This window comes from Euleptes europaea, chromosome 1 (assembly GCF_029931775.1).
Source record: "Euleptes europaea isolate rEulEur1 chromosome 1, rEulEur1.hap1, whole genome shotgun sequence".
NCBI lineage: Eukaryota > Metazoa > Chordata > Lepidosauria > Squamata > Sphaerodactylidae > Euleptes > Euleptes europaea.
In genome coordinates, this window is record NC_079312.1 from 162693542 (window position 1) to 162716756 (window position 23215).

At 45.0% G+C, this 23215-nt stretch overlaps 1 protein-coding gene across 1 annotated transcript; it reads right to left on the minus strand.

Annotated features, from left to right (window-relative positions):
- Positions 1-318: 318 nt before the first annotated feature.
- TSPAN31 (tetraspanin 31) lies at positions 319-19608 on the minus strand. Its single transcript, XM_056862192.1, has 6 exons — positions 19521-19608; positions 10759-10926; positions 7005-7085; positions 5087-5221; positions 2543-2656; positions 319-408 (listed from the first exon to the last, which is right to left on the minus strand). Exons 1-6 carry the CDS (start codon positions 19599-19601, stop codon positions 334-336), a joined length of 654 nt encoding a protein of 217 aa, XP_056718170.1. The 5' UTR covers positions 19602-19608; the 3' UTR covers positions 319-333.
- Between the last annotated feature and the right edge of the window lie 3607 nt (positions 19609-23215).

Consider the following 23215-nt stretch of genomic DNA (forward strand, 5'->3'; position numbering starts at 1 on the left):
AGTGATTGTAACTATGAGCAGCAACCAAACGAGGGACTTGGCAAAATGGATGACTTTGTGGCTCATCTTGAGTTGCTAGCAACTAATGACGTTTTTTTCCATTGTCATTGCCATCTGCTAAAAGCTTCATGTCAAGGATGCAACCTTTGCTGTTCCATCCAATCAGCGGTTCTGACGCAGTGGCAAAGTCCCGCCCCTCTCTCGCAGGGCTGCTTTTGTTCCTGAGTGGCGGGAAATGGGCTTTCTCGAAGAGCTCGACCAGGGGCTAAAATCAGAGGAGGAAGGAGCATGTGGAGAGATGCTGATAACGACGCGGAGGAGAAAGAGGATGCTCTATAAAAAGGCACTGGGATTTGCTCTGGGGTCTTTCTGGTTCCTGAAGCGCATGGCGAGCCACACTCCAAGGATCTGGGAGAGGGGGAAAGAAGGAGGAGGGGAGGGATTTTCAGTTATAGGACTTCTCTCAAAAGGAAACACCCAAGTTATGTTTTTCAATGTATTGAGATAGCATTTTTCACATTTATGTCACTGTCGAAAGTGTTTTCCTGCAACAGGAGAAAGGTGAAATCTATGGAGATCATCAAACGGCTTTTTACAGATTTCAAGGTGGGAGAAAAGGTTAGAGCAATTACTCCTGGGATAGGTGTCAGGTCTTGCTCTCTAACAGGCATAAAGGCTCTTGACCTGAGTTAGGCCAGTGCTTGGCTACGTGTCAAGTCTTCGGTTCCCATGCCTGTAAACTCTGTGTATAGTATCCTCCGTCTTGTTTTCCCCAGCTCTGCAGATGTGGGGCCGCTGTTTAGTCTTTCACCCTGGGAACTGCTTACCTTGGAACTGCTTGCTCATGTTTACTTCCAAAGCCTGCATTGCTTTTATAACATGTACCCTACCAATGATTCCTCATTACAAGCCTTACCTGTTTGTAGACAGTCAGCTTCTTTAATCTGCCTTTTGCTCCTAATAAACTATTACTGCTTCAGGATCACCTGCCTGAGTGAGTTTGCTTATGGGATGCTAGGGACAGACAACTGAGTCCGACAATAGGCACATGTTCAATTGGTACAGCCTTCGCTAAGCACTGTATCTTGCCAGCAATGGCCGCACCTGTTGAAATTCTGCCTTATGACCACAAAGGAGTATTATATGAGAACTGACACTTCAGAATTAAAGGGACGAGCACTCTTAATTGATGGAATTCGGCACTTTCCTAGTAGTAGTGTCTGAACAGTTTTCTACCAGAAGTTCCATGCAACTATTCTGAATACCCCAAGGGAATCAAAATTTGAAATGACTGTTAAGGAAGAGTCTAGATATGCAGTATTGGGTATATAATTCAGCCACCTCAGAAATCTTAAATTTTTTAAAACTAAAGATACAGCTTTAGAGATGTGGCTGAAAGCCTGCTGAAGTCTCCATGAAGTGGCTGAATAAGTGGCCAGACATGAAGTTTTACTGGCCTACCAGGACTTCCTCAGGACTGGCAAGACTAGAATAAGTTACTCAATAGAGTAAAAAGTTGATGTGTTCGGCATAAAACAAGCTGTAGTACGCCATGTAATTTATACAGGTGCAGAATTCTGCTCTTCTCGGAATAGAGTGTGGGCTGGTAATTTTTTTCAAGTGGAGCACAAACATACTTAACCATCCTATCCAAGACCCAGATTCCCCTGCTTGTTGCAAGGCCACAGAATACTCAGAGATAGGCATTTTTTTTCTCAGTATGGACCATTTGTTGAAGGCAAACCATTGCAGGGAGTGGGGGGCACAGTATGGAAGAAAAACTGTGCATATAAATCATCTGGGGCACGGCACATGTTGCTGCTACAGCTATGGACATGAACTGCTGAGGTTTCTAATCCAAAGAAGCAATTTCTCTTTCTGCCAGCTCAGGAGAAATCCTAGTTCTTCCTAAGCTCCGTGGCACGGTGAGAGAACAAAGAGACGGTATTGCTCGTTTCTGCTAGCCACTCTCTCAAGTATTGATAACACACATGAAGCTGCCTTATACTGAATCAGACCCTTGGCCCATCAAAGTCAGTATTGTCTACTCAGACCAGCAGCGGCTCTCCAGGGTCTCAGGCAGAGGACTTTCACATCACCTGCTTGCCTAGTCCCTTTAACTGGAGATGCCAGGGACTGAGCCTTGGATTTTCTGCATGCCAAGCAGGTGCTCTACCACTGAGCTACAGCCCCTCCCCCAAACTGGAGAAGCCAGGGATTGAACCTGGGACCTTCTGCATGCAAAGAAGGTACTCTACCACTGAGCCATGGCCCCAAAACTGTATATTAGTAGAGTGGCTGGCATCAATATCACAGTCAAAGATGGTTTCTGCAAGGAGAGCAAGTGCTACCTATGGAAATCGTGGCACCCCCTTGTACAGATTACAAGACTAAAAGGTGCAACCACCATCTGTTGGCTCTTGCCTTTTTTGTAAGCACAGAGTTCTTTCTGCTGACCTACAGTGTTGAGGGGGGAATGAGGAAACACCCACCCTGACCCCACCCTCTCCCCTCGTCAATTCAGCCTGATAGGCAGAGTTACCTCTGTGAAACTGAAAAAGAGCCCGACTCCACCAAGGATTTTCAAGGCCTCGTCCGCATGCTCCATCATCTTCATGCCACACGTGACGCACACGGAAGAAGATTCCCAGCACTCCTGCAGGAGGTAAATGCTCTGTGACCTTAGTTGTTACAGGAAGGGATCACAGACATCGAGTACTTGTGGCCAATAGCAGCGGCCTAAGAAGTCCAGAATTAATTGCTCTGTATCCAAAAATGTGACTGCATTGAAACTGGGGAGACTGGCAGCCCTTGAACAGAGGCCGTTTCTGGAATTGCTTCCCACCTGCGGCTGTTTGCTGGGGTATTTATTTTATTACACCACACTACAGTGTGGTGTAGTGGTTAAGAGCAGTGGACTCTCATCTGGAGAACCGGGTTTGATTCTCCACTCCTCCACATGAGTGGCTGACTAATCTGGAGAACTGGGTTGATTTCCCCACTCCTGCACATGAAGCCTGCTGGGTGACCTTGGGCCAGTCACAGTTCTCTCCAAACTCTCTCAGCCCCACCAACCTCACAAGGTGCATGTTGTGGGGAGAGGAAGGGAAGGAGATTGTAAGCCAGTTTGACTCGCCTTAAAAAGTAGAGAAAGTTGGCATATTAAAAAACCAACTCTTCTCTGCTACCTCACCTTGCTTCCCAATGAGGACTCAAAGCAGTTTACATTGTTCTCTCTTCCATTTTATCCTCACAACAATCCTATGGGGTAGGTTACGCTGAGAGTACGTGACTAGCTCAAGCTCATCCAGTGAGCTTCCATGGCAGAGTGGGGTATAAATATCTCAAATGGGAAGTGGGACTGGCAAAAAGAAAAGAAACAAGAAAGAGGAGCAAAAATATGCTGCTACATGGAAATCTACAGACTCCAGACAAAAATGACTGGATACAAAAGATGTTAGAAATGGGGGAAATGGCAAAACTTACAGCTTTGGTAAATCAAAAAGACAATGTTCAGTTTATGGACGAATGGGAGGCATGGAGGGCTTAGTGTGAAACTGAAACTTACTTGGGAAAACTACAAGGTTATTCTTTGTTCTAATCTACTTATCAATAATGTATGAGTTAAAAATTGTAATACTAAATTTTATCTTTATATTGAATAGTTAATTTTAACTTTTTCTTAATTATTACATATAATATTCAATAACTAAAATTTATTAATGATATATAATATTTTCCCTTGATTGTAATGAAGGAATTAGTATGCAACAAGCAGATTACTGCTAGATATAAAATAAAATAACATTAAGATTAGAATTCTAAATGCAAAGGACTAAACAAGTAAATAGAAAGATGGAGGAGGATGAAGGGGAAGTTTTCATTTATTTAATTACTTAATAATGATATATTTTCAACACTATACTTTGTTATGAATGTCTATGGAGTTATTTTTGAATATTTATTGAAAAGCTTATGTATGATTTTATGGAAAATAATAAAAATTCTTTTTAAAAAAAGGAGCAAAAAGAAAAGGAGTGAAGAGATGCCTACAGAAACAGGAGATTTAACATGGAAGAAGATCAGGCAGAAACAAATGTGAGAGGAGACAAATAAAAGTAGGAAGCAGCAACATTGTACAACAGAAAAGTCAGCAAAGTGAGTTTAAACTCAGGCCTACACCTGAGGGCAGCCGCAAGCCCTGCCACTGTTACAAGCTGCTGGGCCTCCCCATCCTCCCCCAACTAGTTTTGGGGTCCACTGGCTGGTCAGGACTGCCCAGCAGCTGAAATCACGCCATCTTGTTTCATAATATGTGGTGTGAATTTTAAGGTATGTTTTAATATAGATTTTAATGGATATTTTTATATTGCGTTGTGAGCTGCCCTGAGCCCGGCTTGCTGGGAATGAGGGCGGGATATAAATGTAAATAATAAATAAACCGAACACGGTAATAAGTAGGGAGCCAGCAAAGGCGACACACAGAGAAATGGTGGTGGCAGCTTCAATAGGGCACATGCATACAGGGAAAGTATGAGGGAGGTTACTTAATCAGTTATAATACCCTAATGAGACAAGCTTAGTATCTGGAGTCGGATCCGTGCAGTGGGGGGAGGGGAAGGCAGCTAAACTGAGCAAGAAAAAGCCATAATTGTACCATGACTGATACATAAAGAACAGCAAACTGTGTTCTTGGGACCGCTGGGGCTCCTCGAATGCTTAATGAGAAAGTCAGTAATAGCAGATAAAACTTCCTTGAAAAGGACTGCTTGCCCATCATGCCAATCTTCCCCTGCATTGCACAGCCATAAAGGTGTGTTCTAGGGCACATTCCCATGGGGAGATCATGAGGAAGAAGAAGCCCAGCCAGCAATCTAGAGGAACTTAAGTGAGCATGCAAGCCTAGGAATGCCAGCTGGGCCAAATCAGTGTTGCAGGTGAGAATGGGGGCCCAATCCCCAGGTTAAGTACAGGAAATGTAATAATGCAGAGGCTAGGGTTGCCAAGTCCCTCTTCACCACCAGACTGTTCAGCTGGTTGTCTTGCACCTTAGAAGAGGCAGGGTCGTGCGCACTAATAGACCTACCGCACCGCAGCGTTCAGGGCCGCCCTTGTCTGTTGCGGTAGTTCTGTTGAAGAATCCGCAGCAGTTCTGACTCTTTTCCAATGAGCTCCTGGTTTCGTTGTCCAGCATTCCCCAGGCACTGCTCAAGAGACTTTCCTGAAAGAAAAGGGAGAGAGCTTTGAAAGCCAGCGTAGTGACACCTACATTCAGCGTGAATCGAGAAACAAGCCTCTGAAATCAGGTCCAGAAATATTTTATTTGCCCTTTATTGGATTTTATGATGTTAGTTTTAATTCTATTGATTACATAACGTGTTTATGTGTGCTGTCAAGTCGCAGCTGACTTACGGTGACCCCATAGGGTTTTCAAGGCAAGAGATGTTGGGAGGTGGTTTGCCATTGCCTGGCTCCACATGAGCTGAGAGAGTTCTGAGAGAGCTGTGACTGGCCCAAGGTCACCCAGCAGGCTTCATGTAAAGGAGTGGGGAATTGAACCCGTTTCTCCAGATTAGAGTACGCTGCTCCTAACCACTACACACCACACTGGCTCTCTGTCTGATATTAGCTTTTATACAGGAAAACTGTTTGGAACAAATAGTATAAAGATATAGTACACAAAATGGCCAAGAAAGTCACTTTTTCTGCCTGTCTTTCCTTCTTACCTCACAGTAAAACCATATTGTGTTGGAAGACAATTCAGACCTAATAAAAGCATCCCAGCAATTGTTGACTTAAGTGTACTCAAAGCTCAGGTGATACAACTGGGAAAGGTGGAGGGGAAATCTAACCTGCCCTTTCTTATCCCTGAGCGATTCTAGCAAAGGCACTGGAGTGTGTAAGAGCCAGAGATAGGGCAGAGAAGGGAAGGTATGTAGTTGAGCTGAAGGACAAGCTGAGACTGGGTGTGCAGAAAAGATTTACCATTCCGCTTTGGGCAAACACCTTTCCTCACCGCGCAGCTTCGACAACACAGAGGAAATTCAACCTGTGTCCTACTAGCTACAGCATGGCAGCTCCTTTCAATAGTTTCCTTCCTCAGTGAACCACTGTATTCTCATTCTCCTAGGGTTGCCAGGTACCTCTTTGCCACCAGCGGGAGGTTTTTGAGACAGAGCCTGAGGAGGGCAGGGTTTGGGGAGGGGAGGGACTTAAATGCCATAGAGTCCAATTGCCAAAGCGGCCATTTTCTCCAGGGGAACTGATCTCTATCAGCTGGAGATCAGTTGTAATAGCAGATCTCCAGCTAGTACCTGGAGGTTGGCCACCCTACACTCTCCTAATGTTGCCCCATTTGAAACAGAGGACCCCTGCAAGGCAGCAATCCTGTACAGACAACATAGAGGTAAACCTAAGTAGACACAGTGGGATCTAATTCCAAACAAAACAATGATGTATTTATTTCAGATACCCACAACCTGTTTCTGAATAATGACAGGGTCGGGCTTCCCAACTAGAGTTACCAACTTCTCTGTGGGGCCTGGAGATCTCCTGGAATTATAGTTCTTCTCCAGCCTATAGAGATCAGTTCCCCTGGAGGAACTGGCAGCTTAGGAGGGTGGACTCTATGGATAACCACAGAGTCTAGGAGAAACAGAAGTCCTAGAGTGACATCACATTCATGCTAAACTTGCTTCCTTCCTCCCCAACTCCAGCCTTCCCAGGCTCCACCCTCAAATATCCAGGTATTTCCTAAGTGCATTTTGCAACCCTGTACCCAAACAGAAAACATACGCAGGACTGCACCAACAGAGATGCAGAAGTTGCTAAGGGAGAGAGATGTGTTTCAACTGGGCCCAGTTTTCATGTGTCTTAAGTGGACTTCTCCCTCTTCCTGTCCAAACTGCCCTTTCAGAAGCACCGAGACTCCAGCAAGTCAGAGGGCCACGTGAACACTCTACAGATTCCCTCCGAAGTGGAACAAAACTATCAAACACTCTTACCTGTTTGCTTGTGCTGAGGGCGAGACATGAACAGGAGACTCCAAACTGGAAAAGAAAAACCAGCCCTAGAATGATCATGTACTGAAGTGATGGAGCCGTTAAGGAAGTGCTTGGGAAAGTGAGTGAGAGAGAGAATTTCCAAAGGCAAGCCAGTCAAATTAAAGAGAAAACCCTTAATTTTTCCTCCAGTTACTGGCTGAAAGGCGCTGTTGTGTTAAAGTGACAAAAGTAAATTCCACCTTCTCTTGGAAATCCAGCATACTGTTGAAGGAATAGCATCTTAAAAATATTATTCTTTTTACTCTAGCTTCAAATTTACTGCTGGATCCTACGCTGCCTTCTTTTGACTAACAAAAGATCTTTCATGGTCGTCCCCATATCATCCATCAAGGCTGGGGTGTTTGTTTGTTTGTTTTTAAACACATTTTCTAAAGACTTTTGATTCCCAGATTTTTATATTCTGTCGTGTTACTCTGCAATCCACTCACCATGAAGACAGCGGATGGTATCCTAGTGCCCTCCAGAGGTTTCACTCCCTTTTCCTCTCCACAGCAGTCCCCCTCTTAAGGCTTTCAATGGGACAAGGAGGACCCTCACATACAAAAGGCCATGCAGGGCAGAGAGGCTTCAGCAAGGAGAGGAGTCACAAGGGACTGATCCTCCTCCCTCTCCCATCAGCAGAACAGTGGTAGGATGCAACCCAGTCTTCTAGGCCAGATAATAAAGGCACAGTGGTTTGTCCCATATTAGCAGGAAAGGGAGATTTCCCAGCAGGTGCACCTTCCAAAACCCTCTATAAAATGTTCAAAAGCCACATTGAATCGGGTTATCCCCTGGATAGGGTTTCCAACCTCCAAGTACCTCAAAAAGAACCTAGGTTGTTAGAATGATAGTGTACTAGCAAAAACAACCTATTATAATCATAATCAAGTTACAATATCAAAGTTACAAGTTCTATGGTTCTACCCTCCTGGACAAACCTGAGGAGCAAAAAATAAAAAAATAGTTCCCAACCTCCAGGGCTGGCCTGGAGAAAATTCTCTGTTGCCACCCTCCAGGAATTGCCTGGAGAAGAGCGTTTGCCAATCTCAAGGGCTTTCCTGGACTGAAATTCTGTGAAATTATTATTATTATTATTTTCCTCCTCAGGTTCGTCCAGCAGGGCAGTAACCACAGAACTTGTAACTTTGATATTGTAACTTGATTAAGATTATAATAGGTTGTTTTTGCTAAACCTCCAAGTACCAGCTAGAGATCTCCTGCTATTATAACTGATCTCCAGCTGATAGGGATCAGTTCCCCTGGAGGAAATGGCCACTTTGGCAATGGGATTCTATGGCACTGAAGTCCCCTCCCCAAACCCCACCCTCCTCAGTCTCCGCCCCCCAAACCTCCCGTGGTGGCGAAGAGGGACCAGGCAACCCTACCCCTGGAATTCCCTATGCATCTATGGCCCTCCCTAAATGGTATGAACAGAGACTAGCCATTTGGCAGGTGACTTTGTTTAGACTCTCACTTCTCTACTACGCCAGACAAGGCGCTGTGACTAGCACTACACCAGGGAATTCCTATTCCAGCTCAAACATCCAGATATTTTATTGGTAACACTGAGAAGAACACTACCACAAGAAGGCAGTCAGAGTCATATCTCAATAAATTTAGCCAAAGCACACTCAGTTTCTGGTCACTTACAGAAACAGAATTAGGGTTGCCAGGTCCCTCTTCACCACCAGTGGGAGGTTTTTGGGCCGGGGTTTGGAGAGGGGAGGGAGTTCAATGCCGTAGAGTCCAATTGCCAAAGCGGCCATTTTCTCCAGGGGAACTGATCTCTATCGGCTGGAGATCAGTTGTAATAGCAGAAGATCTCCAGCTAGTACCTGGAGATTGGCAACCCTAAACAGAATGTCAGTGTTCTTCAGCTCCCCATTTTTGGCTTATACAAACCAAGGATCCAGTATCCTTTAAGGCAGGGGTCTCCAATCTTTTTGAGCACACGGGCACATTTGGAACGCTGACACAGGGGTGGGTGCAACCACAAAGTGGCTGCCACAGGAGGCGAAGCCAACCACAAAATGTCAGGGAGTGAGGTTAAGCATAACTCTTATGCTAACTCTTCAACATTGACAGCAGAAGCTCTATTTAACTGGATACCTGTTAATCTGCACTGCCCATTGGAAGCACGGCTGAGCAGAAGCTCCACCTGGCCCTGCCCACTTTCTATGAAACACTTGGCGAGCATCAGGAAAGGTGTTGGCTGGGACCATGATTCCCACAGGCACCACGTTGGAGACCCCTCTTTAAGGCTTCTTCATATATGTCTAATGTCACAGAGCTTGCTGATGTGTAGAAAAAAAGTACTATTACACATGGTGCACGCACATATCTACTTCACAGTGTGTGTGTGTGTGTGTGTATGAGAGAGAGAGAGAGAGAGGGAGGGAGGAAGGAAAGGAAAGGGAAGGGAGGAAGGGAGGGAGGAAGGGAGAAGGAGGGAAGGAGGGAGGGAGGGAGGGAAGGAGGGAAGGAGGGAGGGAGGGAGGGAAGGAAGGAAGGAAGGAAGGAAGGAAGGAAGGAAGGAAGGAAGGAAGGAAGGAAGGAAGGAAGGAAGGAAGGAAGGAAGGAAGGAAGGAAGGAAGGAAGGAAGGAAGGAAAGAAAGATCATGGGTTTGTGGGGGAAGATGCTGTAAAGAGTCTTGTGCATATATAAACATGATACACACCAAGTTTAGGAAATTCAGTATGTTTAAAGCAGCCTTTACATGAATGTTGCATTCATGCGCGGCTATCTGGCGAGAAGAACAAAAGGTTTGTCCTTCCTGTCTTTAAGGGACTGGGAACTACAAGTTCCGAGGTACAGGGCACTTCAGTCAGAAGGAGTTCCCCAGAGACCTACATGGTGAAAAGACTGGTCCAGGAGAATCACTGAACGCACCAAGCATGCTACCCGGCATCTTAGACCACAGCCAGGAACCTTTACCGCACTTCCTGCTGCCTTACAGTAACCTCCAGAAGAACTTAGGTCAGCGTTTCCTCATTTCCAGTCATCTGAGCAGACAAAGAAATTATTTGAAACTTCACAATACATAACGCCACTTATGAGCTCTGTAAGAAGAGAAAAGTCTTCCTGGGCTCGGGGGGGGGGGGGCGCAATCCAAGAATGACGCCCACTTCGCCACAGAGTTCCAAAAGGCCTCTAAGATCTGTGGTCTTGAGAAGACTGCCAACGGTGCCCAGCGTGATTACTACCCCCAAGAACTTGAAAGGTTCTGAGGTTTCCCTTTAAAGTCATCTCCCTTTCCCCATCCAATTGGTAGATGTATCTGAGAGAGAAATTGTATGTCTGCTCCCCAACCTCTCTCCATACAAGATATGGGACCCCCCCCCTTTCTTTCCTGGAAGAGCCAACATTTTTAGACAACCGGCCTCAACAGAAGAAGACACAACATCCTGTTCCCGCAGTCCCTGATGTCCCAAAGGAAAACGAGGAAACAAAGCCTTATGTACATCATCAACCAAGTATGTGAGCATCTCTCCTTTGCCCACATTGCAGGCTACGAGTGAGTTACCAGAATAAATATATAACTAGGACAAATCTTTGCTACAGATGGGTGCTACATCGTAATTCAGTACGGAATATCCGGATTTGGGCTCACTAAGCAGAGCCTAGCAAGGTCATGCGGAATGAGTTTTGGCACGGTCTCCGGGGGGATGACACGGACCCTGCCCCATGGCCAACAGCTGCAGAGAAGGATACAAAGAAGAGCATGACTTGGTGATGGTTGACAGCACCGATGAGTCCCACGATGGCGATCAGAAGCAGGAAGAACCCCACAGCAAGGACCCCTCCAATGATGTGGATGCTGGAGACAATGCCGAAGCCTTTCCCCCAGGCAGCCACGCCAATCAGCAGCAGCCCGACCAGCTGGAAAGCAAGGAGAATCAGGCGGGGAGGGGGGTGGAAAATGGAAGAGTCAGGTGGAAAAAAATTAGTCCGCAATTCCAGTATTTCCCTCTTATGTGTCCCACTGCATTAACAGACATCTGTTACCAGTCCCCACCTGTCGAGGAGCGGCTTGTCTAGCTCACTGGAGCCCACAAAAAACAATGCAACTCCGGCAATTGCAACAGTCACTAGACTTTCATAAAGAGAAATTCATTAAGCTCTTACAATGTTTCCACAAACATCAATATACCAACAAAGGTCACATGTGACACACAAGTACAAATATCTCCATAGGCAACCACTTAGGGCATGTTCACACAGAAAAGAACCTGTTCCATGTGGTGAAAGGTAAGTATCCAGTTATTTAACACATTATAAGTACATGTCTATGTCTAATATATTCTTCATGCTCCTGAACAGGTCTCCGGTAGAATTTATCCTGTTTGAAGAATTCGTCTTCATCAGAAGATTCCCATGGACATTGTCCCAAACTAAACTTCTTTAACTGAGCACTGCTCCTTCATGGCACTGCCATGGAAAACCATATACCGGTACATCACGATTAGGAAGCGTGGTTTTCCATGGCAGTGCCATGAAGGAGCAGTGCTCAGTTAAAGAAGTTTAGTTTGGGACAACGTCCATGGGAATCTTCTGATGAAGACGAATTCTTCAAACAGGATAAATTCTACCGGAGACCTGTTCAGGAGCATGAAGAATATATTAGACATAGACATGTACTTATAATGTGTTAAATAACTGGATACTTACCTTTCACCACATGGAACAGGTTCTTTTCTGTGTGAACATGCCCTAAGTGGTTGCCTATGGAGATATTTGTACTTGTGTGTCACATGTGACCTTTGTGGTATATTTATGTTTGTGGAAACATTGTAAGAGCTTAATGAATTTCTCTTTATGAAAGTCTAGCGACTGTTGCAATTGCCTGAGTTGCTTTGTTTTTTGTTGATTTCATATATTAAGCAGCTGGAGTTCCACCCCTTTTAGGTTGTTAGCTCACTGGAGTGACAGGAGCCCAAGAATACAGCTCAACCCATAAACCGGCGTAACAGATTTAATCCCTCTCAAGGCAACGTCACTGGAACTCTGTTTAAGATTGTAACTGCCTCGCTCCACAGATTGGTAGATCAGGTTTCCCTTCATTTATGGCTTGATATTACTTGGGAGAGAAGAAAAATAGGGATACACCAAGTAGGGTTGCCAGGTCCCCCTTCGCCACCGGCGGGAGGTTTTTGGGGCGGAGCCTGAGGAGGGCGGGGTTTGGGGAGGGGAAAGACCTCAGTGCCATAGAGTCCAACTGTCAAAGCGGCCACTTTCTTCAGGTGAACTGATCGCTGTCGCCTGGAGATCAGTTGTAATAGCAGGAGATCGCCAGCCACCACCTGGAGGTTGGCAACCCTAACACCAAGCAATGTGTCACCAAACCCAAAAAAAAGGGGGGGAAGATTCAAGGTGATTGGTGACAGCTTTATTGTCCTGTCCAGCCCCTACGTGTTTAGCTGTTTAAGCTTCATCAGAGGGATTGGATTTCTTTTGGCTGAACCTCTCCACAGCAATTTAATAGAATTCAAGGTTCAGCCAAAAGGACTCTGGTCCCCCTGATGAAGCTTAAACAGCAGGTTGCACATGACAATAAAGCTGTCACCCGTCAGCTGGCATCTTTTTTCCTTCTTTGGTTTGTTGATATTATTTGGGGTCATCTTGTGCATCAAGCAAACATACAAGGTTTCGCCCCCACCCCAAGAAGTATCAACAAAACAGCTGCATCGGTTACAGGGGGGAGGGGGAACCCGCATTGAATGCATGTCTAACAAAAGGAAAGCAAACACCATGTCAAACATGGCATTTGTTTTCCTTTTGTTAGACAACATGTTTTCTTCCGGTGTCCCTTCTCTCAAACGTCACGTTTTAAATTTTTAAATCCTATCTTGACTCAGATTGAGGAATTTCCTAATCATTTAATGGTTCTCGCTCTCCTTAACAAGCAGGACCCTAATATTATTGAAACCGTGGCGAACTTTCTTGTTGGTATGACTGCAATTCGTTCTGCCTTATAACAGCTTTTCTGTGTGTTTTACTGTATTTAGCTAAATGTTTGTTATGCCGATAGAGGTACCTGAACTGAACACTACTCAAATTACTTTTATAAACTCTGCAAGACTTTCCTGTGATTTAAAACCTCCTCCCCCCTCTCTCTCTTTCCTCAGTGCCATCGAAATTTATAACCTACTAGCTGTGGGTTTATCTGAAAAACAAATCATTCATGCCTGTGGAAGCAGGCCTCTGCATAGGTTTCAGTACACTTCCTTTGCTCTAACCCCAAGGTATACTCCTTATGCCAGACAACATTTACATTAACATTTCCTGTTTCCATTCTGAGATCCAAGTTTATATTTAGAATACACACGGCCCTGCCGTTTAAGACACGAACACTGTAATTTCAGAAGATGAGAAAGGACATGAAGTCTCCAACTCCAGCTGTGGCATTTCCACCTCCTGGCTGGGAGTGTCTCCTTACATATTGGAAAGGTTAGCAAGGTTCAGAAGCACAAACCAACCATTGCAGAACAGGAAAGTTCTTTTTGTGGGTGACAAAAGCAAACTCCCAGGGGTTTGCCCATTTGCTCCTGGCCTGCTGTGCTTCCAGCCTGCAGTGGAAGCCAAACGTCCAGTTTTTTAAAAGCAAAGATTGCATGGGGCTTGGTAAGTGGCATAGCTGTGTTTTTGTGCAGAGTAATTCAGGAGAAAGATCTAAAAAGGTACATAACATTTATTTCTTTGTAAAATTATTTTGATTCTGCCTTTCTAAGCCTCAAGGAGGGGCTTACAAAATACTGGGTCAAAACACATCATTTATAAAGCAAACAGTTTCAATTTGAGCCACCCAAACCAACACTTATAATGAATTTCTGCCACCAGACTATGGCTTGGATCTCACAGAAAATCTCTCCTAATAGAATAAAATTTTCATCAGCAAAAAGGGACTCCTCCCCTCTCCAGCTGCAGCCCAAACAAGCCCCCAGAAACGTTGCCCCTGGAACAGAAGGAGGAGGGTGTCAGGGGGTCTGCCATGGGTGAAGGGGGGGAATAAGGGGAAATCACCCCACCACACACAGCAGAAATTTTCTGCAGAGTCTAACCCTAAGATTATAGCCCAAGCAACTAGGGTTGCCAACCTCCAGGTAGTAGCTGGAGATCTCCTGCTATTACAACTGATCTCCAGCCGATATAGATAAGTTTACCTGGAAAAAATGGCTGCTTTGGCAATCAGACTCTATAGCATTGAAGCCTTCCCCAAACCAGGCTCCGCCCCCAAAACCTCCCGCCGGTTTGCTCAAAAATTTCTACTGGTGTCATTTATCAACCTTTTTTTTGTAGTCAAATCACATCAGACTTATGGTGACCCCCCCAATTGGGTTTTCAAGGCAAGAGACCTTCAGAGATAGCTTGTCATTGCCTGCCTCCGCGTCACGACCCTGGTATTCCTTGGAGGTCTCCCATCCTATTACTAGTCAAAGTTAAGGCTGAGATTGTGTGACTGGCCAAAGGTCACCCAACAAGTTTCCATGGCACAAGTGGGGATTCAAACCTGGGTTTCCCAGATCGTAGTCCAACACCTTAACCACCACACCACTATGGCTCTCATTATCACCCTTGTTCCCTGGCAATATAAGCTTAGTTCATAGCAGAGGCTAGAATTTGCCCTTAAGAAGCAATGCAGTTTTACATTTCAGTCCCCTATATTTCACAATACACACAGACTACTCTGCATTCCACACCACCTCCTGTTCCCCCCTCCCAATCCACCAGTCTACAAGGAAAACCCTCCATATATTTGGTATTTTCATTCACACAATTCTCTTGCGTGAAGATCTTGAGATGTTATAATGTCTCAAATCATCATTTGACTCCACTGTCTGCCTAGGGTGGCCAACCTCCAGGTACTAGCTGCTCTCCTGCTATTACAACCAATCTCCAGCCGACAGAGATAAGTTCACCTGGAGAAAATGACCGCTTTGGCAATTGGACTCTATGGCATTGATGTCCCTCCCCTCCTCAAACCCCGCCCTCCTCAGGCTCTGCCCCAAAAACCTCCCGCCAGTTACAAAGACGGACCTGGCAACCCTATGTCTGCCATGATTTAGACAAACAGGAAGGGCTATGCTGCATCCACTTATGATTCATAGAGCATCCTTGAGCTTCCTGTAGTGCAATCCTGAACAGAGTTAAACCCATCTAAGTCCACTGACGTCAGTGGACTTAGAAGGCTGCAACTGTTTAGGATTGCACTGACATAGGTGGTTCGAAGATAAGCCCTGAGAGACTTACAAGTCATAGGAAAAGGGTAATATCAAGCTCAGGTGTCCGCCTCTCAATCTATGCAAAGGACTCACTCAGCCAGGTGTGGTCTGAAGTGAAAACGCTTTATGCAAAGACAAGCAGGCTAAAACTACAGACATGACTGCTCACAGGCGCAGTAAAGCAGGCAATACTTTCCTAGGAAAGTTACTAGTCTAAAAGCACTTCTTCTGGGGTCCCAGCCCGGCGTTGCCCAGGCAACCCGAAGATAAGGATTCCCACTGCTGAAGACTCAACACAGTCCAGGAGCTTGGCCGGGCTAAACCGAAAGCACAAACACTAAAGAATCCCAGGGAAGCGAGAACAGGCTGAAGCCCCGACAGGTAATAAAGGATGAATGAGAGCAAACATAGGTGCAGGTAGAAATACAAAACTTCAGATAACATGAAGTCATCCGAGGGGGAAAATGTGTGTTTTCCCCCCAGTGGGGTGGATCTTAACTCCATTTCTCATTGACAGAAAACACTCCTAGTGGAAAATGGTGGAGTTTCATTTATTTTCCTTCCCAATGCAGCTCTCCACCCTGCCTGCCATGCTGCTCCCATAGATAGGGTCGCCAGGTCCCTCTTTGCTGGCAGGAGGTTTTGGGGGCGGAGCCTGAGGAGGGCGGGGTTTGGGGAGGGGAGTTCAATGCCGTGGAGTCCAATTGCCAAAGTGGCCATTTTCTCCAGGCGAACTGACCTCTATCGGCTGGCGATCAGTTGTAATAGCAGGAGATCTCCAGCTAATACCTGGAGGTTGGCAACCCTACCCATAGATGCATTGACATTCAGCCCAGCAACCCCACCTTTTTTTCAAAGCACCACAGCTCAGCTGTGAATGGGGGGGGAGGTGGAGCTTAGCCCCACCCCCCACCTCAGATTGGTTGCAGGAAGAGCATCCACACAGATTTTTGCCAGTTCCTGTAGACCCTCCGCTTTGCACCCCCACTGTTCCTGAAGGTCCAAAGACACACAAATACAGGCAGAATGGGGCCGGTGGGGTCAGTGCAAATGTGCTTCTGTGAGCCCGCACAGTCTGCTCAGGCTAGATTTAATCCACTTCACTGTTTTTGTAACATTACTTTAATACAGATTTTACATCATCGTAAAAGAGAAAATATTTTATGCATGAAGCTGCCTTAGTAGGGTTGCCATACAATATATAAATAAGGGAGTGGTACTCAACACACACACATAGAGAGAGAAAAAATACCACTATGCACCTGAATGTAATAAATTATATAATTTCAAAAAGGCAATTTATAATTTCAAATATCCACTATGAAGTGTGGATATTTGAAATTATAAATCACCTTTTTGAAATTATATATTTTATTACATTCAGGTGCATAGTTGTATTTTTTTTCTCACTATATATATTAGTAGGGTTGCCAGCTCCAATCTGGAAAATACCTAGAGATTTTGGGGGTGGAGCCTGAGGAGGGCGGAATTTGGGGACGGACTTCAATGGGGAATAACACCAGAGTCCACCTTTGTCTCCAGGTGGATTGGTCTCGGTCACCTAGAGATCAGTTGTAATCCCAGGAGATCACCAGCCACCACCTGGATGTTGGCACTCATGCGCCTTAGAACTGAGTCAGACCATTGGTCAGTATTGTCTACTGCTTTCTTGGGTCTCAGTATTGTCTACTGCTTTCTTGGGTCTCAGGCAGGCATCTTTCACTCCACCTACTACTGATGCTTATTTAGCTGGAGATACCAGGAACTGAACCTGGGATCTTTGGCATGCTCTAGCCACCTAGCCACAGCCCTTCCATACTGAATTTTGCTCCAGGGTTCCAATTTTTCACATTTCAGGCTTCAAGGGAAATACCATTCTTCCCCCAAATTTGTTCAGTCTTTCTAGTTAAATGGGAAAGGGACACTGAGAGAAATACTTCATAGAAAAGGTGGGATTTGATCAGTATCATAACAGAACAGAAATAGTGCTACACAACACCAGTGTTCTGGAAGGGACTGTCAGGCCGGTGGGAGGGGGGAACAAGCCAGGGCCTACCTGTTCTGGCTGGTTTGAACACCTATCTCATGGGGGGGGGGTAGGGTTGCCAACTCCTAGATTAGAAATACCTGGAAATTTTGGGGATGAAGCTTGAGGAGGGTGGGGTTTGGGCAGGGGAAGGACATCATAAGAGGATTGAACCGCAGCCATAACACTTTTCCACGGAGCAGTACTTTTTAAAATCTAGTTCAGACAGTTGTCACTGCAAGTTTGCCTTCCTGGGGTCCTACCTATAATTGAATGTAGCATCCTTCGTTTCCCCAGGCAAAACACAGCCCTTCCTTCTAATCAAGAGCACCCACTCCCCAAACATTCCAGCCTCCTCTCTACCACCCACTGCACCCCAGAAAACATGTAAAGACCCATAAACACACTCCTCTTCCACCAGCGCTTAACTAATGTATTTTATCTCATCATGTGTATGTATGTGTGTATATATATATATATATATATATATATATATATATATATATATACATACACGTGTGTGTATGTATATAAGAGAGGCTGTCAAAGATAGGACATTTTGGAGGACTTTGATTCATAGGGTCGCCATGAGTCGGAAGCGACTTAATGGCACTTAACACACACATATATGGGAGGGCATCTTGGCCATCTTCTAGGCATGGAGTAGGGGTCACTGGGGTGTGTGGGGGAGGTAGTTGTGAATTTCCTGCATCGTGCAGGGGGCTGGACTAGATAACCCTGGTGGTCCCTTCCAACTCTATGGTCGAAAACGCATGGTCGCTTTATCCTCCTTTAATCCCTGTTTTAACCAGGATCGAACGCACTTTAGGTGAAACGCACGTGTTTGATCTGAATCCTGTCTGAAACAGGGATTAAAGGAGGATAAAGCAACCATGTGTTTTCGCCCTATGATTCTATATGTGTGCATTTTCCAGAGGGGTAGCCGTGTTGTGCCTGTCGCAGCAAAACAAGAGCAGTGGTATCTGAAAAGCCCAACAAAGGTTTATTCTCTGTGCATCTGAGGAAGGGAGCTCTGACATTGGGGAAGCTTGTGCGGCAATAAGCGACATTATAGGCCGTTTAGGCACGGGAGGTTTTGCCTTGGCTTTGCCACTCTCTAGATGCACATTTTCCCCATCCGGATTCTCAAAACTCAACAATAAGCTCCCATGCAGAGTTTTGAGAATGTGGATGGGGGAAATGTGCATCGAGAGAGCGGCAAAGCCAAGGCAAAACCTCCCAGGCATAAATGGTGTGACAGTACCCCAGAGATCTCCCGGTAATAATTGGCTTCCAGACTGCCAGGGAAGGAATTTCTGCCTAGCTACAAGCCTGCTCTGTGCACTGGGTACCTGGGCTAAGAGTCATGGCGTGTCAGAGTGAACGATAAACAATGATAGGAGAAACTGGATGAAACTGCAACCGTCCTGAGTCGCCTTCCTGTCTGTAATACAATCAGAGATGCATAACTTGTTGATGTATCGTCATAACTTGAATTGGGATAAATATCTCTTCCCAGTATAATGGGTCACTTTTTCGGTGGGTGTGGGGGAAAGGGTATTATTGGATACTTTGATTATGATTGCATTGAATATGTTGTATAAATACCCTTGAATAATTTTTTTCTTTTAATATTATTGTATTTTATATTTCTTTCTCTTTTTTATATTGTATGTTTTGTTAAAAATTTAATTAAAAAAAAAAGAGATTTCTGCCCATTAGGGCCTCTGAGCCAGCAGCTGCAAATAAACTGTTTTCTTGATCACGATCTTGGGTCTCCCGCGAACCCCTGTTTTATGGCAACAATGGGGACAGTCTTCAAAACTTGGGTTTACACACACGCAGGCGGGTGGATGCGCTTCCCTCCCTCTTTTACGCACCACCTCGTCATTACCCGAGAGAGGATGACCTCAGTCTTTTCTCTCAGCCCCTTTTCATGGGGGGTGGGGGTGGGAATTGCCATAATGACCCAAAGTCTAGCCCAGAATGACACTGGGCACCCCAAAGGATATTTAGGGCACCCTGCCCTGCTCTCCCCCCCCACACACACACACAAATTACCACCACAAGAAAAACAGCCTCCCCTTTCATGCAGCGACCCTAAAACAACGCCCCCATTGCAGGCTCCCCCAGGCCTGCTTTCCTCCCTCCTCGCAGCCTCTCCCTATTAACCCCACCCTGCACCCCTTGCTAGGCCAGTGGGGTGCAAGGGGTCTGGCCCCACTCACCACGTAAACGACGTTGAGGGCGCACAGCGCGTTGCGGGAACAAGCGAAGCCCCCGCACACCATCTTCCCGGACTGAAACATCCAAGTCCCGAAGGGGGGTAAAAAACCCCAAAAGGGGGAACCGCGGCTGCTCCTGTCCCTTTAAATCTCGGCCCGCCGCCACCGCGCCTGCGCGCCACTGCCCTCGGCCGGCTCGACGCGTCCACTCCCTCCTCGTCTCTTGCACGCCTACTCTTTTCGGTCAGGGCGCATGCGCCTGTGACGTAGCGCCCCTCGTGGGGATTGGTTGTGTTCTTTCCGGGTGCCGAAAAGGGGCGGGGCGGGATAGAAGGGGATGAACACCCAGTTTAGGACCTGTGTTGATTGATGTTCAAGCTGGAGCCTCGTGACGTCTTCAAGACCACCATGTTTTCATAATGAATTTGCAAAAGATTGGGAGGCATGGACTAATTATTGTAGAGATGAACTTAAATGTGATATTAACAAATGTGTTTTGATCTAATTCAGAATTAGAAAAACAATACAAAAAGGAAAAAAAATGTTAACTAAAAGATCAGAGGAGGGGGGAGGGGAAGTTAAAGAACTATACTTTTTAAAATGTGTAATGGAATGTATAATGATTATTTGGGGGAAAAATAAAATTTTTATTAAAAAAAAAAAAAAGACCACCAAGTTTTCGTTCCAGCATAAACTTTCTTGGGCCAGAACCTGTGCATGCGTTTGAAGAAATGTGCTCTAGTCCACAGAACTTTTATGTTGAAATAAAAATGTTGTTGGTTGTTGTTCAAGGTGTTTCAAGACTCCTGTTATTTTTTGCTGCAAGAAACTGGCCAGTGAGGAAAATTCACAAGTTTTTTCTTGTTCCGGTTAAAATAGGAATTGACAAAGAGTGCGGTAACTGTGTGTGTGTGTGTAAAGTGCCGTCAAGTCGCAGCCGACTTATGGTGACCCCTTTTGGGGTTTTCATGGCAAGAGACTGACAGAGAGGGTTTGCCAGTGCCTCCCTCTGCACAGCAACCCTGGACTTCCTTGGTGGTCTCCCATCCAAACACTAACCAGGGCTGACCCTGCTTAGCTTCTGAGATCTGACGAGATCAGGCTAGCCTGGGCCATCCAGGTCAGGGCAGCGTGGTAAATACATAGGAATAAATGTAAAATAAAACAGGCGTAGAGATTCCTTTGCATTGCAGTGCTTAAAATAATTGCATTTCCCCCCCCCCCCTCACAAAAAAAGTTATTTTGGTCACTTGCCGAGCTTGCTCCCTTATTGCAATCTTGAGCAAGTTGACTCAGAAGAAAGTCCCACTGAATTAAATGGGGCTCATGAGACAGTTGCCAACTCCAGGTTGGTAATTCCTAGAGATTTTGGGGTTGGAGCCTGCTAAGAGGCAGTTGGGGAAGGGATAGGGTTGCCGGGCCCCTGTTCACCACCGGAGGGAGGTTTTTGGGGCGGAGCTTGAGGAGGGTGGGGTTTGAGAAGGAGGGACTTCAATGCCATAGAGTCCAATTGCTGAAGCTGCCATTTTCTCCAGGGGAACTTTTCTCCATCGGCTGGAGATCAGTTGTAATAGCAGGAGATCTCCAGCTACTACATGGAGGTTGTGCAAAATCGCACTCCCAGTTTGGAATCTTTTGCATCCCTACAAAAAGAACATAGGCAAAAATGCATTGTTAAATTATGGTTCATTTCACCCTTCACATTTGAAGAATAGTTTACCATATAGTCAGTTCATTAGACTTAAGAGGAACTACACTGAAGAAAAAGATTTTCATACAGCTGAGAGAATTTATCTCAATCGTTGATAGCAAGGGGATACCCAGAACGAATAGTCAATAACGCATTTAACAAAGTAAAAAATACTAATCGCCAACAGATATTATCTAGTAAAGCTAAAACTACAGATAAATCATTAACCTTCTCTTTAGAATACACTCATTTGGCCCCAGCCATAAAGAAAATTGTCCGTAACAATTGGCACATTTTAAATACCATTCCAGGCTGTGAACAATTGCCAAGAATAGGTTTAAGAAAAACCAAAGCTCTTAAGGATCACTTGATAAGGTCAGACTATAGGATATAGGTCAGACTATAGTTATCCACAACCAATAACTACCAGCCACTATTGCTGTGGACGCTGTGTAAATTGTTCCCTATCCCTCCCTGTCAAAGAGTTTGTATGTACACAGACAGGCTTTCGGTTCGTCCTCAAATCATTTACTAATTGTGACTCCAAGAGAGTAATTTATATTATAAAATGTGTTTGTAATTTAATTTATGTCGGTAAAACCTCATGATCATTAAAATATAGAATTGGTGAACACCGCTCAAGGATCCGGAACCAGGTTCTGGAAGCTCCAATGGTCCCATATTTTCTTGAAAAAGGACATAGGGACACTGACATGCAGGTTTTTGCAATCTGTCAGCTACATAAAAATATACATACTGATGTAGAAAGGATATTATGCCAGCAGGAGGCTAAATTTATTCATCTATTTAAATCAGTCCACCCTTATGGATTGAATTCCTCTATGGATTTATCTAGCTATATATATTATTCCTCCTTGCATTATTCTAATTATTCTCTTAACAATTGCCTGTCGTATAGGTCTACTTTAGGAATAGGTAGGCACATAATAAAAAAGAAACGTGATGAAAGTTTTTTAAGAATGCTTACCATGAACACTTACCGTACATCATTGAAACACTTGTTTGTGGATGAATCGCCATATTGGGATAGTTATTGGGCTTTGCATTAACGGACGTAAGAGTCATACTCCATGAACTGCAAAGTTGCGGTCGGGTGAGTAGAAATTGTAAGAAGAAATACTGATGTCAGTTTCATAGTTGCTGAGAGATGGGAATGTGGATATTATTTTATTTTATTATTGTTATAGATAAAGGAAATATATAATCTGAAGAAGCCAGTGAAACAAGATAAAAAGCGGGGTCTTGTCTTAATGTTTAAAAATCCCTGGCGAACCATATTACTATACAGTGGATTACAATATAGTTAAGTTTTTGATCTGCAAACGGCACAGGGCTGCAACTACATAGGATCTTGTTGATCTCAGGGGACTCTGTGCATATTGTTTACATCAATACCTGTTTGTTATATACTGTGTAATTGTATGAGAAATAACTCACTGTATTATTATTTTGTATGTTGGCATAATTGTTTTGTATAAGTAAGAAAGCACCTCAAGAGTAGTAAAACTAATTAGCATTCTAGTGGCTGCGTACTGATAATTTTTCCTTAGGGACTTTTTGCACAATTTCTACTTCAGTATACTACCTGGAGGTTGGCAACCCTAGGAAGGGAGGAATTTCAGCAGGGTATAATGCCATACAATCTATCCTCCAAAGCAACTATTTTCTCCAGGGGAACTGATCTCTGGAGGTCAGTTGTAATTCTGGGAGATCTCTATGCCCCACCTGGAGGCTGGCAACCCTATAATTAATCTCCGGGTTGGGAAATTCCTGGAGATTTTGGGGGTGGAGCCTGAGGAGGTTGGGGTTTGGAGAGGGGAGGGACTTCAGTGCCATAGAGTCCAATTGCCAAAGCGGCCATTTTCTCCAGGGGAACTGATCTCTGTCGCCTGGAAATCAGCTGTAATAGCAAACTTCAACCAACAGACTACTATGTAGCATTAAGAAAACAACAAGGCTGAAGAAGACATCATTGGTGAAGATGTTT